Raw genomic sequence first — 25,179 nt, 5'->3', positions numbered from 1 at the left:
TATACATACATATATAGACACATATATATAGATACATATATATATATATTTAACATGTATATCTATATATATAAACATATATATATATATATAAGCATATACATATATATATATATATATATAAACCTTTCTTACCTTGTGACACTACTTTTAGACTACAGCCACAGTTCAATATTCAGCAATCTGCATGATATTTCAATGAACCTGCTAAGTTTGACTAAAAACTCAAAAAAATGTGGCTTCTTTGACTAGATATTAGTTACAGAACATGCCTTCATACACCCATCTTGCCGTTTACTTCAGTGATTAGCTGTTTGAACATACAACTACTGGGACTCTGGTACAGCTTCTGTGTGGCGTCATGCTTCCCTCGTTAAGCGTACTCAAGCTGGAACAGGTCGAACATAAAAGTCATTGTCAAAGTAACTTTATTAAAGGCAGATATAACTGTGGTCTTGTAGTCTTTGTTTTTTTTTTACTATCTATTCAGTGCATAACTGCAGGGACATTTATTCTTGAATGAGCTATGTAATAAGAAAGTCCAATCTTGCTCTTGCAGACGATATTGTTGATGTGCGAAGTGAGCCTCTTGATGATTTTACACAATATTTCTAAGAGAGTAAGGTTTAAGACAGAGGGTCGAAACAATCCATTACGATTAAGTGCTGTAGGTTTGTCCTTCTGGCGGTTGCGGAAGCTTCATATTTTCTTTGGACATCATTAGACGCCTTAGCTCTTGAAGAACAATTTTAATGCTATAAGAATTCTGCCATTTTGCTAATATTGGTATGCTACGTGAATCCACCTGGGAGACGGGAAGAGAAGAGAAAACACCGAATCAGTCATCGTGAAAAGATCCGCCGGCAGCGAGTCGTCGCACGGCTCGCGTCAGCTGCAAAACAATTTCTGAACCCCCGCGGGTGACACAAAACACTCGTGACATGACCGTGTGTCAGATTTGCGATGACACTCACCGTCCCGTTGGAATTATTTATTCCGTTCATGCTAATTTTTGTTACAAATCTAACAGTCGGTGATGTCTCTGGGTATCTAGGTCCACATTCCACTTTCAGACTGTATATCCTGTTCTCGTAATTGGTCTGAAAAAGAGCAGCAGAAAAGCAAAAGTTGCCATGGGTTAAAGTACCGTCACAATTATCATATAATCACCTAAACAAGTTATTTGAGCTGACCACAATCATTTTGCGTCATTGTTAGAATAGTTTCCATTTATCTGTATAAAAATAGCTGGAGGAAACTTAACAAATGTCATATTTCCATCATGCTTTCCAGCCTTTGAGGTTTGACTGGAATCGTCTCGTTGTGCTCCCGTCTTCTTCCGCGGTTCAATGACGCGAGTGGAAAATCACCGCCGTCACAGTACATTTTACTACATAGTACACGGATTGTCAGTGGCGTCTTTGTATATTTCAGCACAGGCTTTGTATATTATAGGTATTGTCCATGTGTATGTTGTTTAATAAGCCTACAAGGTCAACAGAAATGCACGTTTTATTCATATTTTCCAGTGATCAATGCCAATTAATCGTTCCTCCTCTTCATAAAGTCAGCTATTAGGATTCTAGTATGATAAAGGCATAAAATGAGAAAAAAAAAAAAAATTGCAATTCTGTGCATGATAAATATTCACCGAATAAAATGTCGTGATCATAACAGCCCTACATTAAATGGACAGTACTTTCTCTTGTGTGCTTACTCTTGCTGGTCCAATGATCATGCCTGTCCACCGTGTGAGAGTCATGTCTTCGTCATCCTCCAGGCCCCAGCTGACTGTGCCATCACCTTCGCCCTTCTGGCCTTCTTCAAGCTCTTCCAACAAGCGAAAATTGCGTGGAACTTTAACTCCTGCACGGAAAAACAAAATATGAACGCAGATTTAAAGTAAAATCTCTCTTCATTCTTCATCTCTCCCCCCCCGACTGTTGACAAACTCAATAACAAAACAACAATGACTTGAGCCTCATGTGTGATGGCTGTATATCCATAAAAAGCCTGATATAACTCATTTGTCTGTGCGACATAGATCCGTTGTAAAAACCAGGCAACAAAATAAAAAAAAAAAAAAGGGAGACATGTCCCCTTGGCATATATAAAAAAAAAAAAAATAGACAGTATATTCTATGTAGAGTCAATCTCACATACACCGTTCTGCTGCTGTAAAAACCAAAGAGGCCTAAAGTCAACAGTTCCTGGAATTTTTATGACACAGATGAGTCTTCAATAAAAAATGAACCTCCATGTTCGTGAATCATTTTTAAAGATTTATATCCTCAGTAGGAATCAGCGGTCTTGGGATTATGTTCTACAGACAGGAGAGGGAAGTCTGACGGTACTGAGGCACAAACTAACACAATGTTAGTTTTCACTGGGTTTGGGGTTTTTAATGGGATTTGTCACAATAAAAAAAAAAAATAGAACATGCACGAAGCATGAGGAGGAGCTCAAAATGTAAAGATTTATATTTAAAAAAAAAAAAAAATCAACTGGTCTAGAGCTAAACCAATCACTCAATGTATGGATTAACCAATCAACAAAGAATAAACTCAGGGACTTTCTTAATAACGGACCGTTCAGGTACTTTTGTTTGGAGCCAAATTGATTTTCCGTTTGATGGTTCAGGATTTTACTGCTCGTTTTTTTGTTTTACTGAAAATTGTAATTAAGAGAATATCTTGACAAAGCAAGTGATTTGAAGATATCACTATAGAAAACTGCGATGGGCACTTTTCCAAAAGATTAATTGATCGAATAAACCGGCAGATTAAACGGCACTTTAAACCGAGCCGGAAACAATTAGCCGACAGGCGGAAAAATAATCAGCGGCGCCTTTGATGACCAATTAAGCTGTTTTCATTCAACTACTTTTCAACTCTCGGCAGAAAAGACAACCCGCCGCTGAAAGTGTTTCGCGACTGCCGGCGGCTCCACGCGTGCATCATTTCATGAAAACCGACGCGCGCACGCGGTCCATCTTTTTTTTTTTTTGAGATCGCCGACGAGCGAGCGTGAGCGTTAAAACAAACGCGCAGGATGAGACCGGCTGACGCAAGAGCCGACGCACGTTGGATTGATGCGCTGTCCGCGCGAGACCTCGGCGCGCTGCGTACTTTGTCTAACCCGCTCCGGAGCTGCATCCAATCCGACGCCTCGTCCGCGAGGGCGTTCGTCGACGACATCCGATGCCGCGTGACGGCGAAGCCGCCGAACAAAAAGCTGCACTCTCGACAGCCGTTTGGAAACCGGCCGCTGAGCTTCGGAGCGTGCGAAGCCTGCGCTGCTGATGGTTAACAAAACGGCTCGGTGACATCCGGTCATCTCGCGACCGGCCCGAGTCGACGGTAACGTCGTCCGGAGCCGTTCGATCAAGTGTTCGGCGGCTCCTGGGGGGGGGGGTGTTCTCGGGACGCGGCTGACGTGTTATCGTCGAACACGCGAGCCTTACAGCCGTTTGGGGGACGTGTAAATGATGAACCGCTCGCAGCTTTATGACTGGGGGAGTGGCAGGAGTTAAAAAGGGACGACGCTTAGGTAAAACTACTGTTATTCATAAGTATGATCCTGAAGACGTATTCACAGGCGGGGGGGGAAGGGGGCGGGGGAAGGGGTGAAAAGAGGGTTATAAAAAAAAAAAAAAAAAAAAGGGCCACGTGACTGCGGCAGAGGACAGGGAGAAAATTCAAATTTCCTCGTCACTGAACCGTTCACGTCGCCTCTCATCTCAGACAACATTCATCGCCGTCAGACTTGACAAATGGCTCGTTCGGAAATCAATATTTCACATCTGCTCGGCAGCGGCCGACTTCACGATTCCTCCATTTTCTTAAATGGGAAAGTGTTAAGATTTCAGTCCAACGCACGTTTGTGTAAAACGGCGGCCTCGTTGATCGATTGAGATCACCACGGATGCGTCGGCATCAGCATATATTTCTGCTGCCGGGAGCACCGACGAGCTTAAAAAAGACACCAACAACTACCGACGGTGTAAACGAATCTACCGGGCATGTAATCGATTCACCATTCGGCCAAGTAAAACGTCAGGCGGGGGGGCGAAACGTTTCCTCGCCACGAAAGATACATCTTCAAATTAAGTCTCGCGGTCGACGAACGATCGAAAACCCAAAATTCAGGTCGCTGCGACGTTCGGGACGAGAGAAGAGTAAAACGTCAAATCTGAAAAAAAAAAAAAAACATCCGTTTCTGCAAACGACCGACAAATTACCCGTCGAGCGTTTGAAGATAATTGAATTTCCGGTAAGTCTTTCAACGTGCTACTTTTAGCGTTTGATATGTAAAACCACTCGGTGTACGGTCTGAACTTAAACAAGACACGAGCTGCCACGTCTACTGCGCGTCGGGGAATATTGGGCGCAAACCCCCGCTGCTGCCCCGACACCGTGACAGACAGAATAATGAGGATCCGTTTGTCCCCATTTGTTATTTCCCATCAACGTAGAGTTTCGTTTCTATTTCCCTCCGTTTGTCCGTGGGTTGTCCTCGCCTCGCCTCGCCTCGGTCCTCTCGAGGATCTTTTACTGGGAGCAAAGCAGCAGCTGTCAGTTTCACAAACATCTCAAGTATGCGTCAAAATGAAGTTCCCTGCGTCCAAATGCATCATCATTACATCGTGTTGCAATGACACCACACCAGATGCATAAATTTGGCCTACGTCAGGAATACAGGCTTCACCGATGGGACTATAAAAAGGTGCCGGTAGTACGTCACTCTAAAGTCTAAACCATCGACCCCCCCCCTCACTACATGTCCCGAGGCTGGAGCTGCACCTGTGACTTACCGACCTCGATGGGGGTTCAGAGTGAATCGGCAGGTCGCGCCTGTTTATCCTGAAGTAGTTTCAATGGAGAAGTTACTTCCTAGTTTCTCCATTTAACACTTCGTTATACCGTCCCCGTGCTGCGGTGCTGAAACCGGAGGCGTAAGAAAAAAAAAAAAAAGAAAAAAAACACGAAAACATCGCGCGATTGCGGAATGAATTCATCAATATTATTAATTTTTTTTTTTCCTTCTTTAATACGAAGAGTTTATTTTTGTTGTTAAGTTGGAGAGGCACGAGCGCTGAAGCAGACGTGGGCTCCGACTATGTGCTGAAGCAGCGCGTGTCACCTCCAGCAGCACAAAAATCAACTGGGTGCGTTTTTTTTTTTTTTTTTAACAGTCCCCGCCCAACAATGGCCAAACAGCCACCTCATGTTTAAACACCGTTTTATTCCCCGATTATTATTATTTTTTATTATTTTATACTAAAAGTTTAAAAAAAAAGGTTCTAAATTCAGATTTAAAAAAAAAAAAAAAAAAAAAAACGTAGAGAATTCACGCCAGCAAAGCGAGGTCCTATTCCAACATGCGTGTTAATGTCACGGAAGACGATCAAAAATACCACGTCGTTGTTCAAAGCACTTGTCGCCGTATTGCAGTTTTCATGGCTCTGGAAGCGGACAGAAGACGGTGTGCGTGCTGCAGATTACGTCCGTTTTCCGGGTCCAGTCAGCGGGGACCGACTCCGTCGGTCTCCGTCGCGCTGCTGGAATATTCCAGTCGCTAAACTAGCCCCGCTAGCTCGCACCGTCTGCGGCTGTTTTCAACCCTCATATATATATATATAATATATATATAACGGCAACTTACTCCTATTAAAACGGTAATAATGCATTTTAATAGCTTGTGGGTTTTCTTTCTCCCCCTCCCCACCCCACCACACACACACTCGCAGTGCTGGCGACACCGGACGCGTATTTCAGCTAACTCACGGTGAAGCGGCTCCACGACATAGATGGCTCCCGAAAAGATCATCGCTTCCCCGAGAGGCGACACGCGAAGGAGGAAGGAGGAAGGAAATCGCAAACGCCTAAAGTAGAATAAAAGGGGGGCTACGTTCGCGGCTCAGACTTTTGTCCCCGATTTGCGTCGCTTGTTAGGTGTTTTAAGTTTGAAGGCAACACGAACCTGAGGAGGCCGCCATCTTCTTCAGCCGAGTCCAGAAGCACACAGGAGTTGTGACATCACAGCGGTTAAAAAAAAAACACGGGCGAGCGAGGAAGCATCATACCGGCGGATAACCGCACTGCACGCGCCTCCTCCCCCCTCCTCGCGCCCTGCCCTCTCCGGGACCATCTCGCGCTTTCATGCTCCCTTTTTTTTTTTTTTTTTAATGCGCTTTTGTGCTGACTCTGAACCTTTAGGATACCCTTTAAGCAGCTGTAAGGTTAAAAATAAATAAATAAATAAATAAAATCATGTACAATCCTATAATTAAAAGTGAGATTGCCACAGTGAATTTAGTTAACACCATTTGTCCAAAAAAAAAACAAAAAAAAACCAAATACTCTTAACACTTCTGAGGCACCTTACTGCTCTGCAACTAGATTTTAAGATGAAAATAATTTAACTCCGCTACCTTCGTCTCGCAGCTTCACGGACTTTGAACACGATGAATATGAACAGCTCATAAAATACAAGTCAAACCAGCAGTTCACACAAACTGTTGGGCCTGTGACCCCCCCACCCCTCCCCTTATAAACCAACCAACCGTGGTGACATTTCCAGTGTATGCTGAGTTTATACTTATCAGTTCAATTTAAAATGCTGCTGCAGACCTAAAAGGGAAAAAAAAATGTATCTGCTATATCACAAAAGAAGATTACCGTTTCCCCCTTTTCTAAAGATACCTGATAACCTGATGTACGACCTTTTGGACAGAGGTCAGTGAAGAGGGGGCCAGTTATCTGTAGCTACAGCAGTTTTACTTTTGATACTTTGAGCATATTTGGGGAATAATATGTATGTAATTTTAGGTATGATTTGAAATAAATTATTGTTTAAGTAGATATGTACTTCACTGGGCACTCAGATATTTGTTTTCCCCAATACTACAATCATGTCAAAATATGCTTGTGTCTGGATGAAGTGTCACATCTCAACTGTTGCACTGGTTCCTGCTCTCCCATGTGAAACCACTGCCCCCAAATGCTCCTTAATTTGAACAAGCACATGTGTATCAGAGAATTACTGGTAACTGTGAATGTGGATTGTAACATTGAGTCATGTTTGTACAGAGTGGCCTATGTTTCACTATTGAACTTTACTGCCATCTACTGGAAGTTAAGCTGCATGGCATCCAGTAGGCCAAATCCTTGAAATGTTAATGAAAGGGAAAAATGATTTGCAGATCTGCCCTTGTGATTTCACGGGTTCTTGGGTTCTTCCTCTTGTGCCTTTCCACCAAGTTTCATTGGAGCCGGGCTGGTCGTTTTTCTTTAATCCTGCAGACAAACAATTCGAAACGAAAGCATTAATTTAAGGTAATGTCACACTCCCAAGTAAAACACAGTCACAGATCTACTTAAATACTCCTCAGTCTACAAGTGTAGATAATAGCGACAGTAAAGCACATAACTTAGTCCAATAGTATTTAAACATTTATGCCAGTTTCTGATCAGCGACACATGCTTTCAGATAGCCAATATTAATTAGCAGTAAGTAAATAGTATAAAAGCTAAATTGACAAATTACAACCACAAACAGCTATAAGAGTACTTACCGTCTAACGTGAAGCATTTGAGGAGCAAGTAAGAGTGTTTCCTGTGAATATTATAAAATATATAAAATAGTAGATCAGTTAAAACCGCCATGGACTGTGGCAACAGGGGTTTCTATGGCAACAGGATTTTCTGACACCAGGAGAATAGAAAGTCTGGAGTCTCCACTGAAATCTGAGATAAAGTCAAATTAAAGACGCACTGTGCATGTTCATTAAAATATGACTTGGTGTGAGAGCGGGCTCCTCGCATGCAAACAAACATAAGCCTCTTACTCTCATCAAATCTCCAGACCAGCCGCTGTGACCGCATACACAAAATAATGGGTTTTAGGGTCAGATTTTGTGAAGATTTTAAAGCTACTGAACAAAATTTAATTGAAAGTCCATGAAGTGATTAAAGATGCACAAAAAAAAAAAAAAAAAGCACAAAGGATCTCTTTCACTCGAAGTAAACATTAAACAGCTTCAATAAAGGGCAAAAACATGTTATAGGGCATAGTAAACGGTGCAGATTAATTTATCAACTTTAAAGATAGATATGAGAACACCTGAATACACTTTCCAAGCATTTTCAGTTGAGAAACATTTTATTTTTTTCTATGCCAGCGCTCTTTAAGAAAAATGTATGTGACATGAATATACTCAAAAGAAGCAGGCCGAACAGTTCAAGCTTCCTTTAACACCTCCCAAAAGACAAAAGAGAAACTGTGATTGCAATGTACAAGTTGGAAAAATAACTTTTTACCGTAGCAGCACAAAACAGCAAGAATATTACTTGGAAACAGATAACAAATAAATGACATAAGTACTTTTAAATATTAACTCTTACTTGCCACAGTTTGTGATTTTGTTTTGTATTTCCTCATCATCTTTTTTGTTTGTTTTTTGAACCGCAACACAACACCGAAGTTTCAATGACTCGTTTGGTAATTTTGAATCATGTCCTTAAATCTGAGGATATTTAAACATCTAATAGTATGTCCAGAAAACATGCTGGTTCACTTATACAAACTTGTTTTTTTTACAGCACGAGAAAAGAAGTTGACCCAGAACAGAGATTTGAAAGTAAGGACTGTACATAATTGCAGGGTGTGCCTTTTAAGCCAGGAGACGAACAGTCTTCCCAGTCACCGTCAAGAAATCTTCGTCAGCCAGGCCTCGGAGCGCCTCATCGAACAGCTCCTTAGTGATCGCCTGCAAAAAACACGGTGACATCGAAGGACGTCATTACAGGACGTGATACACATGGACAATGCATAGGGTTTTTGTACAGTGCAACTGTTTGGAAGCTAAATGTCAAACTGGGTAGGAACAAAACAGCTCATTACTGTCACAGCACCTTGACTGACATCTCAAGAGGTGAAAATGAAATTGTTCCGATATTTCTGTGTTGATTTTACTCAAAATAAGGCGAGAGACAGTAAAGTACTCACCGTTTCAGATTGTCCTCTGAGGTCATCCAGCAGCTGCTGGTATTTCATGGCAGGCGTCTTCCCCTTCGCCTGGATCAGTTTCTTCAGGGCTTGGGCGACCTCCTCCTTACGCTTGCGGGCTGTGGCGCTCATACCTGCCATCAGAAAAACAAAAACAATACACTGAAGTACACTGTGGGGCTGCAAGAAAAGATTATTTTCTCCAATTATCTGAACCTTATTTTTGATTAAGTATTTGGTCTAAAAAAAAAAAAAGTTCTATCAAAACATCCTGGAACAGCCCACAACCCAAAGTTCTTCCATTTAATGATCACGTAAGGAAGAAACAACAACACAACAAACTCTAAAAATTGAGAGATGGGAAACCGTGTTGAGCATTTCAGCTTGAAAGGATGAATAGACTGTCCAAAAAAGCTGCCAATAAATTCTGTCAAACTTGTGATCAATTCATTGTTTTAGCTCTTATCGGGGCTTCTCTTTGTGTCCTGCTTTGTGTCGGCTTCTGTTGGGTGTATTCGAAATGAGCAAGTCATAGGCAATGTACGGAAAGATAAATCTACCAAGAACGGTTCACTATTTCACAATGATTGTGAGAGAAGAGTCACTTTAACATCTCGTATCCAACGGCTGCCTCTAGAAACGACTTCCATACTTGAAAGGCCACCGTCTTACGTACCCGTGGTCAGAATAGAGATGTCGACGAATCCTGTCCTGGGGTCGGTGGCCGACTGTTTGAGGGCTTCTCGGTGCAGCCGCTTGGCCTCCTCCACGTCCATGGTCTCCACCTTCTCGGAGAAGCGCACCTTGGCGTGGGCCTCGGCCAGGCGGATCAGGGACTCCAGCTGTCTGGGGTAGGCGGACACCATGCCGCGACCGCTGCCTATCTTCCTCATGTCAACGTAGGCCTGAGGACAAACGTACAAAAGGTCACCTGCGCTCGAAGGGACCGATACCGTATTCATCTACTTAAACGTCTTAGATATAAAAGGCTGAAAGTGGCTAAGAAAAAAAAAAAAAAAAAAAAAAAAGAAATTCTACAAATTTATTCAAAGAGCAAACTAACCTCGATGAGAGCCTGGCTTGCTTCCTCGCTCAGTCTTGGACTGATGTAAGTTCGCGCGTATGCGATGTAGTCCCTTAACACGGCCATGTCGAGGAACTCCTCCTCCATCTGCTCCTCACTCTGGTAGTACAGTGACACCAGGTGGTGGGCCAGCCTGCGGTCATAAGCCTCATCTTGGGGATCCAGCATGAGGAAGATGAGGTCGAATCTGATGGAGCAACAAATACGATGTTGAGCGTGACAGCCGAGAGACACGGGGATAGATGTCAGTTACATGTCGGGCACCAATGGTGCCGGCTGCAGACGCTCTTTATCAATGTTGTGTCCCCGAGTTTGGTGCATCTCGAAGAGTTGCTGCCAAGTTTAGTGTTTATAAAGTCAAAGAATGTGTTATCCGAGTAGAAAACATGGAATAACAAATAGAACTGAGGCGGAAAAAGGCAACAAATTCCATCAAACTGTGCCGTTTCTTTTTAAACCGCATGACACCATGTCTTTATTTCACTATTCTGCCACGTTTTAACAGTGGGAACTCTACTTTTTATTTCAATATTTGAGATGGCAGAAAAGTTTCAGAGCTGACATACAGCTCATTGATGCTTCAGACCGGTTCTGGATTAGATGATGGAGATTAAAACATGTTGATGAATTTTACAACAGAAATATGAGGACAAATGTCAAATCCTGCCACGTTCCTTTTATTATAGTAACCCGTTCGGTACGTTCTTACTGATGCACCCCTCACGAGCTCGTGCGGCTTCGAAACCCGATTGGTGAAAATGTTCTCTAGTTTCAGTGCGACTGTGCGGACAGCTGCGGTTCACCTGGACAGAAGTGTGTGAGGCATCTGGATGTTCTCAATCGTGGTCTTCTTGGGGTTCCACTGAGACTCTACAGGGTTTGCAGCTGCCAACACAGCAGTGCGGGCGTTCAGCTGGCAGATGATTCCAGCCTGCAGACAAAGAAAAAAAAGAATCCCAGAGAGAAATAATCACTAATTTGCTTTTGTAACTGAACAAAGATCAGCATACACTGCGCAACGAGGCATTTGTTTTTAAAAAAAAAAAACCTGATCAGTATTGGCTGCACTGAGCCCGATCCTTTGTGTTACGTCAACTGTTGCACTGGTGTCATAAAAGAAGAGCACAATTTGGATGCAGAACATGTGGCGTACTTGCAGCTACACTGCGAGCGGTGTGGCTGCAATGTCAGCATTTTGCAAGGCTGTAGTAACAGAGCTGCGTTCGATACTACCAGTTTGATATGGCACCAAACAAAATGAGCACTGAATGAAATCCAGAGAGTTCACTTGGGTAACTGTGACCTGGTTTAACGGCTTAACTTAACAATTAAACTTTATCAGAGTGGAATTGTTATTGTAATAGTCATTTTGAGTTTGTTCTTACTACAATGCTGCACTAAGTGGAATGGATGTTAGTTTTTTTGTTAAGAAGTAACATGAAAATAATTGCTGCATGACGTAAATTGATAAATATATTTGTGCGTTTACTTTGTGGAAAAAAACAACAACAAAAACACGAAAAACGATCAAAACAATCATAGAAACACATATAGCTGGAATGGGAGCAACTTTTTCAAAATGAATTAAAATCCAATTTAATTATCAAGCATATTAATTGGATTTTTGGAGCATTTTAATGAAATTGAAGTGGGTACCTGTGCAGATGAATTATCCAAGAAAAGAAAAGTATCAAACCGGGACTCCGTCATTTTTAAATGACTCAAATCGGAGACAAAAAGACTTGTTCAGGACATCCCGATAAAACGCATTCCAGGTTTCGGTCTTACACGCTCCCAAACAAGTCTAAATCTGTCGCGCATACCTTTGCGATGGAGAGGGTCTGCTGCTCCATGACCTCGTGCAGCACGGAGCGCGTGTTGTCACTCATCTTGTCGAACTCGTCAATGCAGCAGATGCCGTTGTCACTCAGCACCAGAGCTCCGGTCTGCAGGACCAGCTGCCGGGTCTCCGGGTCCTTCATGACGTAGGCGGTGAGACCCACGGCGCTGGAGCCCTTTCCGGACGTGTACTGGCCGCGGGGCACCAGGTTGAAGACGTACTGCAGCAGCTGGGACTTGCTGGTGCCGGGGTCGCCGCAGAGCAGGATGTTCATGTCGGCGCGGAAGTGACCGCGGCCAGTCTGACTGAAGTCCTTCCGCGTGCCGCCGAAGAGCTGCAGCAAGATGCCCTAGAACCAGCAGAGAGGGAAGAAGTACTTAAAATAAATTCTCAATGGGTGACTTTGCTGAACTTATTTACTAATTTCATCCAACTGAGGTGAAACACGGGCCTTTTCAGACATTTGGACTTGTTTTGGAAGTCGAGGTGGAGTAACCGTGGTGACGTAAAAACCTCTGTTTCATAGACAAAAATCAAGGTGTAGTTAATAACATTGTGACGCAAAAAAAAAAAAAAACGCTTTTATTTTATCTCGTTTTTTTAATTTTTGTTTTGCGGCTCTTCTCGTGTCCTCACTGCCATTGTTTATGCTTTTTGAAAAGCTTCAAACAAGTATGTTGGTAGTTATTTGGGAAGCAGTAAGCTATTTAGTTGATATTAAAAATTTTCAAAGTAGTCAAGACATAATCAACTGGAGTGATGCCTTTTCCAGAATATGTCTAAGGTTGTTTTTTTTTGGGGGGGGTCATTGCACGTTTAATGGTTAGCTGCAGTAGGGACAGGTAGGAAATGTGGTGAAATAGAGCAGGGAAATAATGTGCAGAAAATGTCAGGCCGGGCGGGAATCAAACGGGCGACTTGACAGCTGAGGGTATTTTCACCCACGAGATATGCACCTAAACCACTCGGCCGTTGGGTCACATCTTTTTATGGGGGAAATTAACACATTTCCAGCTTAAATATTATAACAATATAGATGAGCCAACAATGTTCAGCTCCTGGGAAACGATTTAAAAAAAAAAAAAAAAAAGTCTCTTTCATTCACTCCCCGACAAAATCGTGCATCATTTTGGAGATGTTTTGGGAGTGTTGTCAATGAAATCAAAACAAAGTATATAAAGTAATCAATTTCTATTATTTGAAGCTCGTCAAGTCAACAAGAGAACACAGAGACTGAAATATTTTCTCAGCTCCGATTCGATCCATAACTAATTCTACTTAAATTACCAACTTCAGCTGCTTTTATGGATTTACTCCCAATCACACAGCTTTCTGCTCATCATTATTTTTGCCGTAGCAGGAAACACACAGGTGAGACTAACAACATTACCGACAGCTCCAGTAACATTAGGTTACCCAATACTGCACCCGTGTTTTCCGGGTTACAATCAAACTGTCTGCTGTTCTCATAGGGGCACAAAACTGTGTTAAATCACTGTTGACTTTTTTTTTTTGTTGTAAATGCATGCTGTGCCTTAAATTCAATAACCGCAGTGTTTGTTGGCACGTCATGCAAATCCGTAGGACTGAGAGTCTGTGTTGCTAAAATATGTGTTTACTCCCGTTATTGGGTGCATGTGGAGGTTAACACCGAGATTCTTGGCTCGCATCCATTCTCGCACTCGCGCGCGCACACACACCTTTTTGATGTCCTCATGTTCGTAGATGCTCGGTGCGAGTGCAGAGGAGAGGCGTTCGTAGACGTCTGGCTTGGCTGCCAGCTCCTTCAGCGTCTGGACGCGGCCTTCGGTGAAGAGCTTCTGTTCAGCATCCTCGTCCAAACCGTGCAGGCGCTTCTCGTCCGTCTTGCGGAAGTGGATGGCATCTATGTGGGTCTTGTAGACGGACTTCACGTTGTTCTGACGAGGGTTGACGCGCATGGGGACCGCTCGGTAGACACCTGCACAGACATCAAGAGGGACTGTTAGGATGCGCGTTGATGAAATATTCCGACATAACTGCTCTGGAAAAGGAGGGTAATGCTGGAATAATGAACCCGTCGGCAAAAAATAATTACAAAATACTTTGATAATCAACATTCATTAACATTTGTGCATTCCTGCTTCTAATGAGTGTACAATTGCCTTGTTTTATGTTATGAAGATGTCAATTTTCTAAACGATATCAGAGCTAAAATCATGAGACAATAAACATAAAAACATTCTGCAATCACATTCGAATAATAGTGAACTGCAAAAAGCATTTTTCAAGCAAAAATATAAAATGACTCTCCGGCTCTAGCTTCTCTTGTGTGGATTTTGTGCTTTGCTTTAAACTGTGATGGTACATTTTTACAGTTTTTACCAACAAAACAAAACAAAACAAAAAAACACTTGGCAGGTTAATCAATAATGGAAATATTCACGAGATTGCATCCCGAGCAGTAGAGAGATTTAGGAGATCTTACCGGTGATGTTTATTCTGTCTCCTGGCTGCACTTTATCGACTAGATCATTGTGAGCATACACAATGGTTGTGTGGGGCGTCTGACCGGCCGGCATGTCTTCAGGGGACTCCTGAATTTTGATCTGTTACAAAAGGAGGATCAATAAATGAACAGATGTCCTGACCTCCGCCGCAACACATCACCGATTACCACCTCGCATATTCAGAGATTAGGTGTCGCGGGCTGTTGGCGATCTGCCCCTTTACCAACCCCGTCAAAACTCTCACCATCTGTTTGTCTGAAAAGGCTGAGCGGTTGTGAACGAGCGCCAGGCTGTGGGTGGTGTTGCAGTTGCGACACACGGCCGGCTCGGCGATGCGCCCGCGATCCACCTCCACGCGGGTGCTGTAGGCGCACACCTGGCACTGGAAGAAAGCCTCCTGCATCTCGGGGATGAGCTGCGAGGTGCGGATCACCATGCCGCTGATCGTGATCAGCTGATCGATGTCTGTGGAGGCAACACGCGAGGTGTGCAGAAGCTTTAGCCCGAAGCCGGTAACCCAACGTTCACAAAAAACCCACGCTAAATATGGACCGGGATGTCTTACAAATGGCGGCCCGTATATCTGTGATTTCACGTCGCAGGCATCCGGTGACACGGTCTGGATTAATGAACACGCAACGCACCTTCTGGGTTCAGGCTCCTCATGTTTCTGGTTTTCAGGGCGTTGTAGGGGCGGACCTGGATCTGGTACTCGAGGATCGAGTCTGGGAAACGCTCAAAGAAAAGTTCATTGACTGCCATGTCAAAGGTCGGGATGACTTCCTGTGAACAAAACAAATGACTCAATGTACCTTCAAACGTGTAGAGAAATATAGTAAGACCTTTAACAAAAGGGAAACCGCAGCAGCTTGTATATCATACATAAGATGCGACTAATAATACGAGTTGCCACTTCCGTCTGCTTTTAAGACAGTTTGTTCAGGAATTCTGTACTTTTTTTGCATTATGATAACAGCAAGCTGTCGCTTCTGTCCAGTTTCTGTTGTCATTCAAGTCTTTTTAAGGAGGATTTGTAAATTGGTAGTTAATTCAAAGTATTGAAGTAGAGTAGATAAAAACCAAAGTAAAGATTCATCACTTTATTCAAGAATCAAAAAATGTTTGCAATAATGGCAAAAAATAAATCACTTCGCATCAAAATTGTCCAAATTGACCGTATATTGCACCTGATTTAGGAAAATGACAGAATACTTGTAGAATAAGGATCTTTACCTGCGGGTAGCTGATGAGCTGCCTGTAAAGTTCCGCATCAAAGGACTGCACATGCCGGCAATTCACATTCAGCACGGGATCGCCGACAACACTGATCTGAGAGACGAGAAGAGAAAAATCTAAAATGCCCTTTGATGTCAAGACATTAAAAAAAAATCATCTTGTGCAGCGTCTCTTTGCCCTCGCACTTGATTTCCTGTCAGCTCTTCATCGTTCACAGTCCAACAACATATTATAAGTCGTGTTTTGAGTCCGGGTCCACCCTATGCATAGGTTCAGGGCAACAGAGAACAGTAAAATAAGTACGCCACCTCTTCCAGCTTCTGCATGTATAACGGCTCGTTCAGGTCCAGACCGGCATTCTCATCTTCAGTGGAGGTCGAGTCAATGAACCTCTGCAGGAACCTCTGGAAGTAACGTAAAGCATAACAACATTGTTTTTTTTTTTACTGATAAACAAGAGATATTGCAAGTTAGCTGACATTTAAGGCACGTGTTCATACCTGGAACTTCTCCTTGCAGGTCGCGACATTAACATCAGTCCCCCAGATCACCAGTCTCTGGCCGGCGTTTGGCTCGCTGGCAACTGCACCATCGGTGCTTGGCTGAAAGAGGACAGTGAATATTTAACCTCTGTGACTTTAAGCTGCACGTTAAGTACAATAAATGACCAACGCAGTACTCCCGACTCCTCTACTGACCGGCTCAGATTGAAGATCGACTTGCGGAGCCTTCCTGACTGACCCCAGATCAGGACGCTGTCTGGCTGGCGTGCCACGCACTGCACTGCGTGGGGTCCCCTCCACCCTGGAGCTAGGGGTCCCATACATCAGAGGGGAGCTCATGTCCACTTCATTGGGTGGGACTGTTAAAGGAGACGCATTTATACGTCACAAAAGATGATTACAAGTCTCCCGACGGATTTCCATTCGATGAGACCAAAATATCTCAAACTCTGTTTCACCTGACGGTCGTGGGCTGGAGAACAGAGAAGTGTCCTGCGGCGCTGCAGGACTGAGCATGTCGGTGGCTGGGGAGGTGGGCATCGGCATCAGGTCACCTGTGGACGAGTCCTGGCCTCTGCGCCGCTGAGAGGGAGGCGAGGTGGGGTCCTCATTTCTGGCTGGAGGTTACAGAAGGCATGAGAAGTTATTGACAACATAATGCGGAAGCCCCTAAACCGCAAACACAAGTCCATCTTCATGAAGACAATCATAAGAGGGAAAAGTGCAGTGATCTTACGTGTGGGCGGGTTGCTGTTCCTTCCACGTTTGCGGCCGGGAGTCGAAGTTGGGGAAGACATTGTTGCCGGGATATCTGTAAATAAGGGAAATTGATATGATTAATCTTTGTTGGAGATGCACAGGAGCACATTAAAAGAATACAAATCCTCATACTTGGTGCACCTGCAGTTTTCTTTGATTTCATTTGATGAGGACTGGCTGTGTGCTTTGACACCGATTGCTAGTGCACTAGTGTACTTGAACAACAGCTGATCCTTTGCATTTTGAGAGGCTTTACTTCACTATTATTTCTCGCTACACTTTTCCAACTCATCGGGTTACTCTGCAGAAAAAAAAAACTGCACACGCAAAACATGCAACAAACTGTCAATATCCCAGCTACATACCAGTAGTATATAAAAACACGTATGCAGTACTGGGTACCTTTACATGTTTACACTTCAATGAATCAACCACCAGTCACTGAAAAGAAAATTAACTTCAACACTTCATTCGTTGGCACATTAAGGTCTTTTGGTTCATTTTAAAGTATTTCACATTTTCCGCCTTATTATTACTTTTATTGAGGAAGTCAGTGAGTTAACAAAACTTGGGCCACCATTTGACATGTGGCCGCAGAGGAGACAATGAGCCGACACATTACTTGTAGTTTTTAACCTGATTTAACACTTAAAAGTGAGCATAGAAAGAACAAAACACCTTCGTGCACACTCTGGTGAACTTGTTTAACAGCCCACGCGGAGATAAAAAACCACAACAACTTACAGTTTAATGACAAAATATGCTGAAAATCGATCTTTCCTTACCTCTTCTTGTGTGTACGTCGGAGTGCTGCAGATGTGGCGCGAAACTGCGGGTGACGTAATTTTCGCGGGGAACTTTGAACCAATGAGAGGCCAGGATCGTAAACTTGCTTCCGACTCCTACACTGAGGAGGGGGTATCTTTTGGGTTTCTACCGATGCGACTTCGATTAAACATTAAAGACTTTCTTTAAGAATACAAAATACTTTAAATTAAACTAAAAAAAAAACAACGTATACTTTTCTGTTTGATGTTTAAAACATGATCTGTGTTTCCTACGAGTAGTCGAGTGATCTTTCTACCCTGAGCTAATTTGGTTTGGTCCGACAACGAGTGAATTTTTTTTCTGCCTTCATCTTTATTGTAACAGTTCGTGACACAAAAATGTAAAACATACAACAGGAACAAAACATAGAAAGCGCAAATGATCTCAAAAATGAAATAAGAGCGGATAAATAATTAGGCTATTGGTATAAAAGATTAGATTAACTTTTTTTTAATTGCATTTAATTTAACAATTTACTTTTTATAAATCACGAAATCATATTTACTCCGTAGCCACTTAATGTAAAGTTTACTTGAATGCGGCATATTTTTTGATGATCTAATAGAGTAATATGTTTTAGCTCTGAGGTTGTACTGAACTAGATTATAGTCAGGGGGGGGATTTTAATTCTCTGCCCCACTCAACTCTTATTATAATGCATAATACATGTAGCCTAGTACAACACCATCTTTTACTATCATCACTAATACTATATGATGTGATATTCAACTGATGGGACACATTTCCAACATTGTCAACAAAAACTGAACATTATAAACGTTGTAATGGCATTATTTATGGATGAGCTGCTACGCTTACTTGCAAAAGATTGCACTGGTAATGAACTGTTTATTACATACAGCCCTGAAATTGGTTTTGGAATCAATCGTTTATGATTTGCTCATTTCTGAATGTGGAAAAATGTTCTTCCTATCATCTGAGGAAATGTCAAATTTAAAACTTTATTCATTTATTTATTTAAGTATTTGCAATAATGATACATATATATATATAGTCTTAATATGTGTTTAATATACTCATCTGCCAATACATTTATAGGGGCGGGAGGGGGGGGGGCATGATCAGTTTTACTTAATGAAATAAATGACATTATCCCGCAGGTTCGCACACTGACCACCCGGTGGCGCAGTTTTCATTTTAGAGAGTACCGGGAGAGAGGAAAAGTACTGCAAACTTCCTGAGCGGAAAACATGGGAACATTTCCGAGAAGTGCCAGAACATGTGTGATTTGAAGAGGAGCTCCTTGTAGACGCCATACAAACCACCGCCTTTCATTTGATGCCTGCTAATGCAATACAAGCATTATTGGGAGCAATAAAATGAAACATTTGACAGATTTAAAACTGAATTTGTAGGCTTGCTTATACTTGTTTTGCTGTATGTAACTAAGTACATCTACTGCCACAAGTACTAAGTATTTTGAATAACATGTTCTCATTTCCATTGGATGTAATTTTCTCTTCACCTTAAATTCGTACACATTAATGTATCATTAATATTAGACATCCACAAAATGACACGTACATGGGCGCTTTTTCTGCTTTGTGAATAAGTATTTAATGTTTTGATGGGCTACTTTCAATACCTTTCAATACCTTCACGCTGCTAAAAAAAAAAAAAAACCTGTGCAGGACTTTTACTTTCAATGGAATATTTTTATGCAAGAAAAGCATCTTAAACCTGTTTCAACGCTGTTCAAATTTGCGAAAACATATACGATAGTACTGATTTACTAACAGAAATGGGAATCTTGACAGCTGGATCTGGAGTAAAACTACTCGTGTGTGTGTGTGTGTGTGTGTGTGTGTGTGTGTCAATACTTGTCCAACAAGGTTGATTCTGCTCTTGAAAAATCAGTGTCCCCCCACCCCACCCTTGAACTGCCCTACATCTTTGTGACGTAGACCAGCATGACAGTACTTGCCACTATACAATAACTTATGAATGCATGTCTTGTGTGATGATGACAGCCTAAAAAAATGCCTTTGCTTTGATGGTCCCCCCCCCCCCTTTTATAGCTCCTCTACTGTATCACACATTGTTAATCCGATCACAGAACTAAATACTTTTGCGGAAGAATAAAAGAATTGAACTTAATCCGAGGTCATAAGATTCTCAAAACAAGCAACATAAGGACACTCGGAATGAAGTAAGAAAAAAAAACACAAAAAAATAGCTAAATCTGAACATGAAACTGAGCTAAATTGAAAGTCTTTGACACAATATATATATAAATATATAAATAATATGAATGAATGTCTGTAGGATTACTGACAGACTGAAATATGGGTTATGCTGTCCTTGTTTTGGTGGTTTTCCCTCCAGTGTAACACTTTTATCAATAATTGTTTGATACATCTGACCTTTTTAGACCCATGTTGAATGTTACCGTTTGCATACTTATTTGTCAAGCATTTCCATTTTCCAACAAACTTATAGTGTAGTTAGGTTAGGTAGTTACTTTATTAATCCCCGAGGGGAAATTTTTTCGCTACAGCAGCATACAGGAAGCAATAGTTCTTACTGCGTTATATTTAATTACTTCTCATAAGCACTATTACAGATTAAACAACCCTACATTACGTTTAGAATTTACACTGTTGCATGGAAAAAGTCTTAAAAATGAAGGTTGACTTTTGTTTTCAGGTCTTGTGCTTCGGTTAGATGCCACCGCAGCGTCCCACTGTTTTTTGTTTTTGTTTGGTTGGTTGGTTTTGGGCATTAGTTTTTTTGTTCACACCGTCTTGTTTAAAAAGACAAAAGTGTAAAATGTCTCTTACCTATTGATTTTTGAATTCAAATAAAAATACGATATATATATAAAAAAAAAAGAAGTTATATTGAGCTTCACCTTGACAAGCTAAAACATTAAAGCACCACTTACATGTTAATGCATCAGTAATAATGAACCAATAATACACTGTAACACACAGAAAACACTCGGCACAGCGAGTCCTTTTGATGCTTTAAATGCATTTTGCAGATAAGATATCTGCACTTTGTACTTGCAGAACGTTTACTTGTAACCGATCATTTTTACTGCTACCTTTTCCCAAGCATTTGATGTGAACATTTCTTCTGCAACTGTTTGAGCCAGACGCTCATATTCCTGGTGACAAATTAAACTTAATCCCTGGTAGCGCAGAGCAAAGCCTCCACTATGTAAACAACTCTGAACCATTCATACAATCATAGTAAAAAGTGGGTGGTATGAGCAACACGCCCCTCTCTCCTCAAATGGGAAGTTTACTGACACCACGTGACCTCCGTTTGGACTTGAGTGGCTCGTGAGAGGGCGGCATGGGTGACGTCAGCGGGGGTGAACGATACAAAACACTCCGCGAAAGAAGAGCTGCCTCAGAAGTGACAAGAGGTGATTCAGAGTTGTCAGTGACAGGACCCTGACAGTCAACGCCCAGGGATAAAAGCCAAAAATAAGATTTTTGAAAAGAGGGAAAAGGGCGCCTGCGCAGTAAAACAAGCCGCTGCAAGGGTTATTGTACAGAAGTGTCACCTGTGGGTTACTTTACCAGAAGTTCTTTTTTTTTTTTTTTTTTCATCCTAAACCACGTGGACAAGTCACCAGGGTTCATGTGCGACATATACAGCCTGGACTCACACTGCGTGTCTCCACAATGCAACATGAGTTGGGCGATGGAGCCTGCAAACTTCTACGAGAGCAACAAGCTGGGGGGCCCGCAGCAGGGGGTCTGCAAGCCGGGCAGTAGGGTCGACGGTGCGGGCGAGGACAGCACCATGGTGGAGCTGAGCAACACCCCCGCCATGTACGACGACGAGAGTGCCATCGACTTCAGCCAGTACATCGAGTCCATGACAGCCGTGCCGAACCTGGAGCTGTGCAACGACGAGCTCTTCCTCGACCTGTTCAACACGGTGAAGCAGGAGAAGGCGGACTTCTACAACATGCAGAGCCCCGCGCTGCCCGGCGGCTTGCAGCAGCTGTCAGCCTTGTACCCAGCAGAGAGGAGAGCGGACAGCGGGCTGGACAAGCGGGCGTTCAGTGCGCCCATCAAGCAGGAGTCCGACTGGAGCGACAGCGACATGTCTTCGTCCCTGCCCTGCCAGATCGAGACCTGCGCCCAGACCTCCGTCAGCCTCCCCACGGGGCAGCCAACTCCCCCGACAACCCCGGAGCCCGTCTCCGCCGTGAGCTCGGCCAAATCCTCCCCGCGGAAGATCGGCAGGGAGAAGGGCAAGAAGTCGGTGGACAGGTTCAGCGTGGAGTACCGACAGAGGCGAGAGAGGAATAACGTTGCAGTGAGGAAAAGTAGGGACAAAGCCAAGAGGCGCAACTTGGATATGCAGCAGAAGATGATTGAACTGGGCTCCGAGAACGACAGGCTTCACAAAACCATCGAGCAGCTAACCCGAGAGCTCTCCGGGCTCAGAGATTTCTTCAAGCAGATACCCAACTCCTCCTTCGCGGGCTCCACGAGTGCAGTGAGCCGGTGACACACTCACTCTCCTATGAACTGAGCTTTAAGGAGACATACCTCAACAGACTTTTTACCATCTGTACCAGATGTATTTTAAGCTTACCATAATGGCACTGGAAAATATATGTCGTTGCTGCCATATTTTTTTGTGGGATTTCCTGTATTAAATTATTTTACCACTGCATTTACATGATGTTATACCTGATATGGTACATGTTTTATAATTCCAAACTTTGTATAAGAGCCAGAGCATGATCTTTTATATAGTTTGTATGAAACCTTGAAAACAATTTTGTTTATGGAATCTATAATAAAATCGCTGAAAAGGTGCAGAAGTGTCTGTGAGTAGTCTTTGCACGTCACATTATGTTGAGGAAGTTGCTTGTCACAAGAGGAAATAGAAAGTAAAGTCAGCAAAAAAAAAAAAAAGCTTTTATTGACCAAGTGTCAGTGTTCTCAAAATACAGAGGTAGATCAGTTAGAAAAGAGTGTTTCTATATACAAACGTGTTTCCAGACAGAAGTCTCATCCTAGTTAATGAACTGAACCACGTGGGCTGCTTTGACAGACTGCATGCCACCCTTGGGCTGTCAACTGCTGGTCCGCAGGATCACATATCATTAACACAAACAAGACCTTGTCTTCTAGCAGCCTGCTCTTCTCAGCGCAGCCTCAAGCTGTCGGGGAGGCCTTCAGAGGGGGGGGAAGAGAGGAGGATAAACTGGCTCCGACCAAGGCCCTTTAGTGTGCAGATCCTTGGAGCCAGCCGGAGCCTGAGGATTGATATCGTTAGCTACTTGCCCTGACAGCCTCACAGGCCGATTTCTTCCAGGCCTATCCAATGGGCAGGCTTCCTGGTGACGACTCGGACGTAAGCAGCGATAGGGCCCACCTCTTTTCCCAGCACATTCTCCACATCGTAACCTGGGAACTGAAGCAGGCAGCTCATCAAAAGAAACCCTCACACCTGGCACGATTCCACATACACCTTCACACTTTATCAACCACTTATTTACACCATTTGGGCTTGTTAGTACATGAAAGAATTCATTCCTCTACCTGTACATGCTTAACGTCTTTACGGTTATTCACTGTGGTGGCGCTGCAAGAAAGCCTTGACCTTTGCCCTCCTCACACCGATCAACAGTAAATCTAACGATTATTCTGCGCTCATGGGAAAAAAAGCATTAACGCCTGCACTGAAGCTACAACCCATCTCAATGATTAAGAACAGCCCTTTTACCTGTCGGTCATATAGTAAAGTAATAACATTATCACAGAAAAAGAAGCATGCGCATTTAAAAGGAGGGGGTGGAAAGTTTACGTCAGTATTTTGGCAGCAAATTCCTTCATCTGTATTAATGACCAGACTGGTTTGTTTTTTGTTTTTGTTTTTTGCCAAGAATAGAGGAGAGATCATCACACTGACATGAAGAGAAGGCTGTGCTTTCAGGACACGTGACAGAAGATCAATGCACCATGCAGTGCAGCGCAGAGTTATGCGACAGCCCGATAAGCAGACCTACCTCATTTCCCTTCAGTGCCGTAGCGTTCAGGACGGACATGATCGTCTTTTGCTGCAGCTGTCGGGGAGATTAAGAGATGTAATGTCTTTTTAATTCTCACCTCAGAGTTGTAAATTACAAACAAATGCTGCGCTGCCGTGTTGTGCTGAGTGGTGAGCAACAGCTCGAAAGGGTTAAGATATCGGCTGGACGATAAGAAGGACGCCGATAACTTTATCAGTTTGGCTCACTTCAATTTCTGATTACAAAGTCACACAAGGTCTTCTGGAAGAAAATACATTCATGCAGATGTGCATATAGTATTACGTCAACCTTTTATTGTGCAGAATATACATTTTATCTTCACGAGAGGAGCGCTTAGGAAGAACTCATCGAGAGGACAGGTGTTGCAGGTTTGAGGTCATGGATCACTGCTGCCCTGCTGCTTTTAGTACCATCATACTTCTAATATAAAGATAACACACATTACAGAGACATTTTTTTCTTGCTGACTCTGTTTTTTTTTCTGCTTAAAAAAAAAAAATAGTTCTGCATTTTAGGAAACCATCTTTGTTCACTTTCTTGCTGAGAGTTCGAGGAGATGAACGTCAGCCGCCTCTGTCCAAAGAAACACAAGTTGCAAACGTGTTTGTTTAATCTCTACAGACACCAAGATGTTAAAATGACAACTTGCTGTTTCACTGGGAGACATGGGTCTGACGTTCTTTCTTGGCTGGAAGAGTTTCTGCAACATTCACTGAATTAAATTCAAGACTTTTAAAGACCTACAAATTAATGCTTTTTTTATGCTCACACCGATAATTTAAAAAAAAAAAAAAAAAAAAAAAAAAAAGGCGGAAACCAACAAGATAAGGTCTACACTGACATTTATTTCCCATTTGTGTTTGGCTTTATCTGACAATAGTTCCTAGAAATATAATTAACTAATTTACGTGACTTGGGCACAAATAAGGGGCAGAAAACTGATGGAAGAATTTGCTAATTAAAATGCTTGATGCATGATGAACCGATGCAGGGTGCATACATATTTCTTTGTAAAAGGTGAAATGACACCAGGATTAAATATGCAATGCCATAGTCTGATGGAGCGGGATTATTGCAGTCTTCTTTTAAGAAAAAGAAGAAAAGAATAATTTGATTTTCCAGATGTTACATAAGTGTTTTTACAAAAATGAACACACAAGGTTTTGAGCTCTGCAACCCCCTCTATGAGCAGTGAACACACATGCATGCATACATCAAAGGAAGTGGGCAGCGTCTGCGCTCGGGGAGTAGTTTGGAGGGGAGAGGGGGGTGTTTAAGCGCCTTGGTCAAGGCATTTCAGCATTTGATGTTTCTCCTTGCCAGTTCAAGGAATCAAACCTGTGACCTTCCAGTCCCAAGCCCTGCTTCTCAACCTTCAGGCTAGCAATACAAATTATATAAAA

General features: G+C 42.7%; 4 protein-coding genes across 5 annotated transcripts in view; 1 reads left to right on the top strand and 3 right to left on the bottom strand.

The window, feature by feature from the left end:
* Positions 1–463: 463 nt before the first annotated feature.
* On the bottom strand, positions 464–6,076 carry ube2v2 (ubiquitin-conjugating enzyme E2 variant 2). 2 transcript variants are annotated; one of them, XM_069692136.1, is made up of 4 exons: positions 5,983–6,076; positions 1,718–1,866; positions 975–1,100; positions 464–805 (listed from the first exon to the last, which is right to left on the bottom strand). In XM_069692136.1, exons 1-4 carry the CDS (start codon positions 5,996–5,998, stop codon positions 659–661), a joined length of 438 nt encoding a protein of 145 aa, XP_069548237.1. In that variant the 5' UTR covers positions 5,999–6,076; the 3' UTR covers positions 464–658. The 2 variants fall into 2 exon arrangements, with proteins under 2 accessions (XP_069548237.1, XP_069548236.1); XM_069692135.1 differs by lacking the exon at positions 5,983–6,076 and adding an exon at positions 5,787–5,867.
* A 1,894-nt stretch (positions 6,077–7,970) lies between these two features.
* mcm4 (minichromosome maintenance complex component 4) lies at positions 7,971–17,741 on the bottom strand. Its single transcript, XM_069692134.1, has 17 exons — positions 17,706–17,741; positions 16,898–16,972; positions 16,620–16,778; positions 16,357–16,520; positions 16,159–16,260; positions 15,967–16,062; positions 15,656–15,751; positions 15,067–15,205; positions 14,667–14,887; positions 14,401–14,521; positions 13,634–13,893; positions 11,917–12,282; positions 10,897–11,024; positions 10,073–10,280; positions 9,686–9,914; positions 9,010–9,143; positions 7,971–8,770 (listed from the first exon to the last, which is right to left on the bottom strand). Exons 2-17 carry the CDS (start codon positions 16,956–16,958, stop codon positions 8,675–8,677), a joined length of 2,580 nt encoding a protein of 859 aa, XP_069548235.1. The 5' UTR covers positions 16,959–16,972; positions 17,706–17,741; the 3' UTR covers positions 7,971–8,674.
* A 3,401-nt stretch (positions 17,742–21,142) lies between these two features.
* cebpd (CCAAT enhancer binding protein delta) lies at positions 21,143–22,561 on the top strand. The gene has a single exon (XM_069692165.1). The coding sequence runs from the start codon at positions 21,361–21,363 to the stop codon at positions 22,240–22,242; it is 882 nt and encodes a 293-aa protein (XP_069548266.1). The 5' UTR covers positions 21,143–21,360; the 3' UTR covers positions 22,243–22,561.
* Positions 22,562–22,636: 75 nt separating this feature from the next.
* The window catches only part of spidr (scaffold protein involved in DNA repair), a 30,531-nt gene continuing 27,988 nt past the window's right edge, over positions 22,637–25,179 (bottom strand). Inside the window, exons 20-21 of the mRNA XM_069691922.1 lie at positions 23,753–23,809; positions 22,637–23,157 (exon numbers count right to left, since the gene is read on the bottom strand). Coding sequence (XP_069548023.1) covers positions 23,038–23,157; positions 23,753–23,809 — 177 coding nt within the window. The 3' untranslated portion in view covers positions 22,637–23,037. The remainder of the gene's footprint in view (positions 23,158–23,752; positions 23,810–25,179) is intronic.

This window comes from Brachyistius frenatus, unplaced genomic scaffold (genome assembly GCF_029030835.1).
Source record: "Brachyistius frenatus isolate BFR_SWC_R1_liver_20210118 unplaced genomic scaffold, ASM2903083v1 Contig_12, whole genome shotgun sequence".
Lineage (NCBI taxonomy): Eukaryota > Metazoa > Chordata > Actinopteri > Embiotocidae > Brachyistius > Brachyistius frenatus.
This window is presented reverse-complemented; position numbering and strand designations above follow the sequence as displayed.